The sequence below is a fragment of the Protomyctophum parallelum genome (assembly GCF_964188405.1).
Source record: "Protomyctophum parallelum genome assembly, chromosome: 1".
Taxonomy (NCBI): Eukaryota; Metazoa; Chordata; class Actinopteri; order Myctophiformes; family Myctophidae; genus Protomyctophum; species Protomyctophum parallelum.
Window position 1 is genome coordinate 100847892 of NC_139697.1, and position 10640 is coordinate 100858531.

General features: G+C 32.9%; 1 protein-coding gene across 1 annotated transcript in view; it reads left to right on the forward strand.

Moving 5' to 3' along the window:
- The first annotated feature begins 3104 nt into the window (after nt 1-3104).
- LOC310864577 (hepatic and glial cell adhesion molecule-like) overlaps nt 3105-10640 on the forward strand; it is a 19966-nt gene continuing 12430 nt past the window's right edge. The window contains exon 1 of the mRNA XM_083773266.1: nt 3105-3253. Within this exon, the coding sequence (XP_083629392.1) occupies nt 3130-3253 (124 nt within the window). The 5' untranslated portion in view covers nt 3105-3129. The remainder of the gene's footprint in view (nt 3254-10640) is intronic.

The following is a 10640-nucleotide window of genomic DNA, read 5'->3' on the forward strand; positions in this document are numbered from 1 at the left end:
ATGCTTAAAATAAAACAGCCTGTCGGAGTGGACCAATAGCAGCTAGCTGCAGCCTCGCCAAAAGCCAAAAACAACGAAGCCTGTTTAGCAGAAAACACCTCCCGAGGCAACAGAACAGAGAAGACAAAAATATATATATAGTTTGATTCACACCGTCAGCTTGTTCTTTTGTTGTTCTCACTGTCTTTGTCATTGCATCGCTTTGATTACGTTAATGGACTTCTGGTATCGTCGCATTATTATTAGTAGTCTATTTGAGAAAGCCCATCAAGTCAAGGGTTGCCTTTAGTCTTAAAGAAAGATAATAATGACTGTGCTGGCATTATATAGCCTAGGCCTACTGTATAGCCTAGGCTATACAAGTCAAGCATTATAGCCTAGGCAATACTATTTTGATCAACTCACATCAATAATACCGGGTGAAAGAAATATGTCACATATTGTACAATAGCCTATGAAGTTAATATAGGCTATATTTAATGGTTTGCACTGCAATGACATGACAATGATCTGAAAAATGAATGAAAATCTATTGTGCCGTGCCGTCGCCCCGGATCGCACACAAATAAAATAAATTGCCAAGACCACTAACATTTTATTTAGGCATATCTCGCTCATTTCTTATGCGATTTTTAAAATTTAAATATCACCATAATCCTTGGGAACTCTACTTTCAATTGCTGTTGTCAGCCAAGACTGTATTGTCTTCCAATCTAACGATATAGTCACATTACGCACAGGTGCGCACAGGGGCTGCATGCGTCTTCCTGTGCTGTCATTACGAGAGAGAGAGAGAGAGAGAGAGAGAGAGAGAGAGAGAGAGAGAGAGAGAGAGAGAGAGAGAGCGAGCGCATAGTCTGATATAGGCTATATTAAAGGCCTGTAGATATAATTGCTTGCATGCGCTGAGAGAGAGAGAGAGATGCGCTCCAAATTTACCATACCGTACATACCATTCCGTGTACAGATCTGTAGGCCTACAACTTGTACATCTGTTATTTTTGCGCATGTGAACCACGCTGCCATTACATTTGCGCTGCGCAGTGCGCCTCGACATATATGCGTCTACTATTAAAATCAGACTGTCAGCTCAATAGTGATCCCCGTAAAAAAGACATGCTTTTATAACTAATTATTAATGCAGCCTCACAACTGCCGACGCCCGACGGCTATTTTGGCTATCGTACTGTATTTGGTCCTCTATAAAGTCCGAATGCGTTCACACCAGTAACGAACCGCACCGTGGTTCGTTTGGAAGCGAACCGAGTTCGGCCTTTTTTAGCGGACCATGGTTCGTTTCTTTGATCCGCACCAGAGTTCGTATGCACGTTCACACCAACCGAACCAAAGGGGTAAGCGGACCATGGTTCGTTTAAAACGAACCAAACATGTCCGGTGTGAAAGCGCCCTAAGACTTCATACTATACTATAGATACTATGAATTCCCATCTTCCTGGCCAGTACGGTTTCAGACAGGTTTCTATGAGACACCTGCATTCATATTCCTCAGTCTAATTAAGCTCCTAACGCACTAGAAATGACTAGACTCGTCCTTGAATCCAGAAGACAATGAATGAAAGAAGCCGATATCAGAGGCTAGCAGTGGTGGGAAAAGTAGAGGGGAGAGCTCAAAAAGTTGTCTTTGGTATACAGTAGGCCTACCACTCTACAAAAAGTGCTACCGGTATATACCACTTTGAAAAAGTGGAATACCACTTTGAAAAAGTGGAATACCACTTTGAAAAAGTGGTATTCCACTTTGAAAAAGTGGTATTCACTTTGAAAAAGTGGAATACCACTTTGAAAAAGTGGAATACCACTTTGAAAAAAGTGGTGTAACTATTAAAATGTTTTACGAGGCTATCATATCAATACTGCAATGTAGAAAAACACTCAGTAAAAGTCCGGTAATCAAAATGTATTTGAGTAAAAGTACAAAAGTATTGGCATCAAAATATACTTACAGTTAGATCAGCTAAAGTTTACATAGGGCTGAATTAAGTGCATGTTAATGCACCAGATGTAGTTGAGTACAAGTCCTACAGAAATGTGGAAATACTCCACTACCTATAAAACATGTAGTACTACTTGAGTACATACACGTATATGTACTTAGTTACTTTCCACCACTGGAGACTATAGACTAAATAGGGGTGCATACTTAGTTTAGACTAGTCATTGGTTAGACATGGGTTAAGGTTAGGTTTAGGTGTGCTGCCCCGTGGGAGGTTAGGTTTAGACTAGTCATTGGTTAGACATGGGTTAAGGTTAAGTTTAGGTGTGCTGCCCCGTGGGAGGTTAGGTTTAGGGTGAGGGTTTGAGATAGGTTGTAGTTAATAATAATGACTGGTCTAACCAATGACTAGTCTAAACCAAAAACTGTCTAAACTAAGTACTGCGCACCCGACTATACAATTATTAATATTTTGTATGGTAAAATAATGGTCGATAATATTGACACATTTCATTCAAGGATATGTTTTGTACAGTATTATCTTTTGTTGAGTGCTGGAAATATGTATTCGAGCAGCAGCAGCAGCAGCTTAGTTGGCTACATGTGTAGTAGATCTGCAAATTGGTTGTTATTATGACTGTAATATAAAATATTGTTTGTAAAATATATATATTATATAACTTATGCATATACTGTATGTATGTACTGCATGTCATTTTGTATTTAAGCACATCCATTTGAATGTATTACTGGTATTGCTAATTGTTTAATGTTTAATGTCTGATTCTTCAAATTAGGGGGAAGTTCTCGATAAGCCTTTTTTGGCTTTTAACTTCTCCTGCACAATATATGATATTATATATGAATATATTAATTTATTTTTCCTGTTTTTAACCTTTTTTTACTGTATGTGCGAATAAATAAAACCTAAACCTAAAGCAGCAGCAGCGACAGCAGAGACAAAACAACCACAGACAAACGGGCCATACAAAGCACACATACATACATACATGCCACACATGCACATTGACTCGTGTCGTGTGCGATGCTTTGCACGCACGTTGGCTGTCCATGTGTACACTATGTACCCAGTATATCGTCCCAGCCAGCTGAAGCCAGCCTCCGAGGAATGGCTGTGTGCTTTGTAAGGATGTTCCATGGTTAATGCTTAAATCATGCTAATGACCGGGAGACCAGAGGAGTTTAGAACCAAGATGACGGCGCTGAGGAGGGAAGTTCCCTCAGAATCCACCCGTCGGCTGCTACTGTCTGTGTGTCTCCTCGTTTTGTTACACTCAGGTATGTAATGTTTCTTTTTAATGATATAATTGAGTGTAAAATAAGTTATTAACTTGTAACTAAATGATGCTGAAAAAAAGAGAGAGAAAGGGACACGCCTTTCATGATGGTGAGCATGGATGGAAGTTTGGAACTATAATGGTGTAAAATGCTGGTTTGGTTTAGATTTAGACAAATCAAAACAAACATTTGTTCACATATTATTCATGGTTCCACATGGTTTAACCTTAATAATAATAATAATAAAACTTTATTTGTATAGCACCTTTCATGACATGAAATGCAGCTCAAAGTGCTTTACAGAACAATGGAGAATAAAAGAAAAGCAAGGCAACGACATTAAAAAACAAGCAGTAATGCAATACAGTGAGGACATGAAAAATAAAAGATCAATTAAAGGCAATGTTGTAGAAGTGGGTCTTGAGCTGAGCTTTAAAAATGTCTACAGAGGCTGCCTTGACCTATCCAAGTGATATTTGACAAGAGCAGAACTTACAATAACCAAAATCTGATCATGAAATTCCCCAAAATATCCTTATATGTATAATATCTGTGATTGAATATGGCATTTGCATGACTAAGATGTACACATTGTAGGTGCAATCTGCAATGCAAACAAAACAAAAAATATGCATGTGGAAAGTTATGTGGGCAGAAGAAGTATGTGTGGGTACTGTATGTACAGTATATTCCGTACAGTGCCCACTCTTCCTCTGTGCCCACTCCTCCTGCATCCATTATATTCACGTGAACACATAACGTAATCGACATCACTGGAAAAGCACACTTTATAGAACAGATAATCCACAATTATAATCCAGCAAAAAACACCATGAAATACTCCGTGCTTCAGTCAGAAGAACTGCTGACTCACTCCACATCTTCCACCAAAGAAAAACTCTGAAAACCCGACCTCTTCAGACGTCTCTACCTCAGAGCCCGTCCACTCTTCATCCCTCCATAGTTTTCGTGTTGCCTATATTCTCGTTAGATGCTAGTTATATATTATGTTAGTTACTTCACATAACGCTGTGTATATCATTATATCATCATATTCTCGTTAGATGCTAGTTATATATTATGTTAGTTACTTCACATAATGCTGTGTATATCATTATATCATCATATTCTAGTTAGATGCTATAGTTATATATTATGTTAGTTACTTCACATAATGCTGTGTATATCATTATATCATCATATTCTCGTTAGATGCTAGTTATATATTATGTTAGTTACTTCACATAATGCTGTGTATATCATTATATCATCATATTCTCGTTAGATGCTAGTTATATATTATGTTAGTTACTTCACATAATGCTGTGTATATCATTATATCATCATATTCTCGTTAGATGCTAGTTATATATTATGTTAGTCACTTCACATAACGCTGTGTATATCATTATATCATCATATTCTAGTTAGATGCTATAGTTATATATTATGCTAGTCACTTCACATAACGCTGTGTATATCATTATATCATCATATTCTAGTTAGATGCTATAGTTATATATTATGTTAGTCACTTCACATAACGCTGTGTATATCATTATATCATCATATTCTCGTTAGATGCTATAGTTATATATTATGTTAGTCACTTCACATAATGCTGTGTATATCATTATATCATCATATTCTAGTTAGATGCTATAGTTATATATTATGCTAGTCACTTCACATAACGCTGTGTATATCATTATATCATCATATTCTAGTTAGATGCTAGTTATATATTATGCTAGTCACTTCACATAACGCTGTGTATATCATTATATCATCATATTCTAGTTAGATGCTAGTTATATATTATGTTAGTCACTTCACATAACGCTGTGTATATCATTATATCATCATATTCTAGTTAGATGCTAGTTATATATTATGTTAGTCACTTCACATAACGCTGTGTATATCATTATATCATCATATTCTCGTTAGATGCTAGTTATATATTATGTTAGTCACTTCACATAACGCTGTGTATATCATTATATCATCATATTCTCGTTAGATGCTAGTTATATATTATGTTAGTCACTTCACATAACGCTGTGTATATCATTATATCATCATATTCTAGTTAGATGCTATAGTTATATATTATGTTAGTCACTTCACATAACGCTGTGTATATCATTATATCATCATATTCTCGTTAGATGCTATAGTTATATATTATGCTAGTCACTTCACATAACGCTGTGTATATCATTATATCATCATATTCTCGTTAGATGCTAGTTATATATTATGCTAGTCACTTCACATAACGCTGTGTATATCATTATATCATCATATTCTAGTTAGATGCTAGTTATATATTATGTTAGTCACTTCACATAACGCTGTGTATATCATTATATCATCATATTCTCGTTAGATGCTAGTTATATATTATGTTAGTCACTTCACATAACGCTGTGTATATCATTATATCATCATATTCTAGTTAGATGCTATCGTTATATATTATGTTAGTCACTTCACATAACGCTGTGTATATCATTATATCATCATATTCTTGTTAGATGCTATAGTTATATATTATGTTAGTCACTTCACATAACGCTGTGTATATCATTATATCATCATATTCTAGTTAGATGCTATAGTTATATATTATGTTAGTCACTTCACATAACGCTGTGTATATCATTATATCATCATATTCTTGTTAGATGCTATAGTTATATATTATGTTAGTCACTTCACATAACGCTGTGTATATCATTATATCATCATATTCTAGTTAGATGCTATAGTTATATATTATGTTAGTCACTTCACATAACGCTGTGTATATCATTATATCATCATATTCTAGTTAGATGCTATCGTTATATATTATGTTAGTCACTTCACATAACGCTGTGTATATCATTATATCATCATATTCTTGTTAGATGCTATAGTTATATATTATGTTAGTCACTTCACATAACGCTGTGTATATCATTATATCATCATATTCTTGTTAGATGCTATAGTTATATATTATGTTAGTCACTTCACATAACGCTGTGTATATCATTATATCATCATATTCTCGTTAGATGCTATAGTTATATATTATGTTAGTCACTTCACATAACGCTGTGTATATCATTATATCATCATATTCTAGTTAGATGCTATAGTTATATATTATGCTAGTCACTTCACATAACGCTGTGTATATCATTATATCATCATATTCTCGTTAGATGCTAGTAATATATTATGCTAGTCACTTCACATAACGCTGTGTATATCATTATATCATCATATTCTCGTTAGATGCTAGTTATATATTATGTTAGTCACTTCACATAACGCTGTGTATATCATTATATCATCATATTCTTGTTAGATGCTATAGTTATATATTATGTTAGTCACTTCACATAACGCTGTGTATATCATTATATCATCATATTCTAGTTAGATGCTAGTTATATATTATGCTAGTTACTTCACATAACGCTGTGTATATCATTATATCATCATATTCTCGTTAGATGCTAGTTATATATTATGCTAGTCACTTCACATAACGCTGTGTATATCATTATATCATCATATTCTAGTTAGATGCTATAGTTATATATTATGCTAGTTACTTCACATAACGCTGTGTATATCATTATATCATCATATTCTCGTTAGATGCTAGTAATATATTATGCTAGTCACTTCACATAACGCTGTGTATATCATTATATCATCATATTCTAGTTAGATGCTATAGTTATATATTATGCTAGTCACTTCACATAACGCTGTGTATATCATTATATCATCATATTCTCGTTAGATGCTATAGTTATATATTATGCTAGTCACTTCACATAACGCTGTGTATATCATTATATCATCATATTCTAGTTAGATGCTAGTTATATATTATGTTAGTCACTTCACATAACGCTGTGTATATCATTATATCATCATATTCTAGTTAGATGCTAGTTATATATTATGTTAGTCACTTCACATAACGCTGTGTATATCATTATATCATCATATTCTAGTTAGATGCTAGTTATATATTATGTTAGTCACTTCACATAACGCTGTGTATATCATTATATCATCATATTCTCGTTAGATGCTAGTTATATATTATGTTAGTCACTTCACATAACGCTGTGTATATCATTATATCATCATATTCTCGTTAGATGCTAGTTATATATTATGCTAGTCACTTCACATAACGCTGTGTATATCATTATATCATCATATTCTCGTTAGATGCTATAGTTATATATTATGTTAGTCACTTCACATAACGCTGTGTATATCATTATATCATCATATTCTAGTTAGATGCTATAGTTATATATTATGTTAGTCACTTCACATAACGCTGTGTATATCATTATATCATCATATTCTAGTTAGATGCTATCGTTATATATTATGTTAGTCACTTCACATAACGCTGTGTATATCATTATATCATCATATTCTTGTTAGATGCTATAGTTATATATTATGTTAGTCACTTCACATAACGCTGTGTATATCATTATATCATCATATTCTTGTTAGATGCTATAGTTATATATTATGTTAGTCACTTCACATAACGCTGTGTATATCATTATATCATCATATTCTCGTTAGATGCTATAGTTATATATTATGTTAGTCACTTCACATAACGCTGTGTATATCATTATATCATCATATTCTAGTTAGATGCTATAGTTATATATTATGCTAGTCACTTCACATAACGCTGTGTATATCATTATATCATCATATTCTCGTTAGATGCTAGTAATATATTATGCTAGTCACTTCACATAACGCTGTGTATATCATTATATCATCATATTCTCGTTAGATGCTAGTTATATATTATGTTAGTCACTTCACATAACGCTGTGTATATCATTATATCATCATATTCTTGTTAGATGCTATAGTTATATATTATGTTAGTCACTTCACATAACGCTGTGTATATCATTATATCATCATATTCTAGTTAGATGCTAGTTATATATTATGCTAGTTACTTCACATAACGCTGTGTATATCATTATATCATCATATTCTCGTTAGATGCTAGTTATATATTATGCTAGTCACTTCACATAACGCTGTGTATATCATTATATCATCATATTCTAGTTAGATGCTATAGTTATATATTATGCTAGTTACTTCACATAACGCTGTGTATATCATTATATCATCATATTCTCGTTAGATGCTAGTAATATATTATGCTAGTCACTTCACATAACGCTGTGTATATCATTATATCATCATATTCTAGTTAGATGCTATAGTTATATATTATGCTAGTCACTTCACATAACGCTGTGTATATCATTATATCATCATATTCTCGTTAGATGCTATAGTTATATATTATGCTAGTCACTTCACATAACGCTGTGTATATCATTATATCATCATATTCTAGTTAGATGCTAGTTATATATTATGTTAGTCACTTCACATAACGCTGTGTATATCATTATATCATCATATTCTAGTTAGATGCTAGTTATATATTATGTTAGTCACTTCACATAACGCTGTGTATATCATTATATCATCATATTCTAGTTAGATGCTAGTTATATATTATGTTAGTCACTTCACATAACGCTGTGTATATCATTATATCATCATATTCTCGTTAGATGCTAGTTATATATTATGTTAGTCACTTCACATAACGCTGTGTATATCATTATATCATCATATTCTCGTTAGATGCTAGTTATATATTATGCTAGTCACTTCACATAACGCTGTGTATATCATTATATCATCATATTCTCGTTAGATGCTATAGTTATATATTATGCTAGTCACTTCACATAACGCTGTGTATATCATTATATCATCATATTCTAGTTAGATGCTATAGTTATATATTATGTTAGTCACTTCACATAACGCTGTGTATATCATTATATCATCATATTCTAGTTAGATGCTATCGTTATATATTATGTTAGTCACTTCACATAACGCTGTGTATATCATTATATCATCATATTCTTGTTAGATGCTATAGTTATATATTATGTTAGTCACTTCACATAACGCTGTGTATATCATTATATCATCATATTCTTGTTAGATGCTATAGTTATATATTATGTTAGTCACTTCACATAACGCTGTGTATATCATTATATCATCATATTCTAGTTAGATGCTAGTTATATATTATGTTAGTTACTTCACATAACGCTGTGTATATCATTATATCATCATATTCTAGTTAGATGCTAGTTATATATTATGCTAGTCACTTCACATAACGCTGTGTATATCATTATATCATCATATTCTAGTTAGATGCTAGTTATATATTATGCTAGTCACTTCACATAACGCTGTGTATATCATTATATCATCATATTCTAGTTAGATGCTAGTTATATATTATGCTAGTCACTTCACATAACGCTGTGTATATCATTATATCATCATATTCTAGTTAGATGCTAGTTATATATTATGCTAGTCACTTCACATAACGCTGTGTATATCATTATATCATCATATTCTAGTTAGATGCTATAGTTATATATTATGTTAGTCACTTCACATAATGCTGTGTATATCATTATATCATCATATTCTAGTTAGATGCTAGTTATATATTATGCTAGTCACTTCACATAACGCTGTGTATATCATTATATCATCATATTCTAGTTAGATGCTAGTTATATATTATGCTAGTCACTTCACATAACGCTGTGTATATCATGTCGATAGATATGGTTAATTCTTTGCACTCTTTACGTGAGCATTTCTACGCCGTGGTTTGTTGACTTGGGTTTCGTGTCATTTAGTCCATGTCTTGCACTCTGTAAGCCACGAGCATCTGATAAATGCTTAAATTGTAAATCGCTTGTGTTGAAATGATACATATTCATCTGTCCGTCTATGTCAAATTATAGCAGTATACATCTATATTCTCTATGGACACTATAGGGGCTGAATTTTAGTCCTTGCTAAAGCCCTTATCCCTAAACTTCTTTGCCTTTTTTTTCACTATTTTGAAAAATATTTTTGAATAGTTAAAATAGACACTCTACAAGCTCACAACATGTGGATGTAGATAGTTAAAAATAGTTAAAAAAGACAAAGAAGTTTAGGGATAAGGGGTTTAGCATATGGACCAAAATAGCGCCGCTACTGTACATGTACCATATCCTCTATGTCATAATGCTTCTTTTAGTGAATCATTCTTTACCTGCAGGGACAGACTGGTCGTGTATAATGATGTAACAAAAACAAACAAAAAGAAGAAGAAGAAGAAAGAAACAATCTGTAATCATTTTATAAGGCGCAAGACAAAGTTACATACTGTTACTAAACAAACGTGCATGCCCCCCCCCCTCCCCCCCCTCCC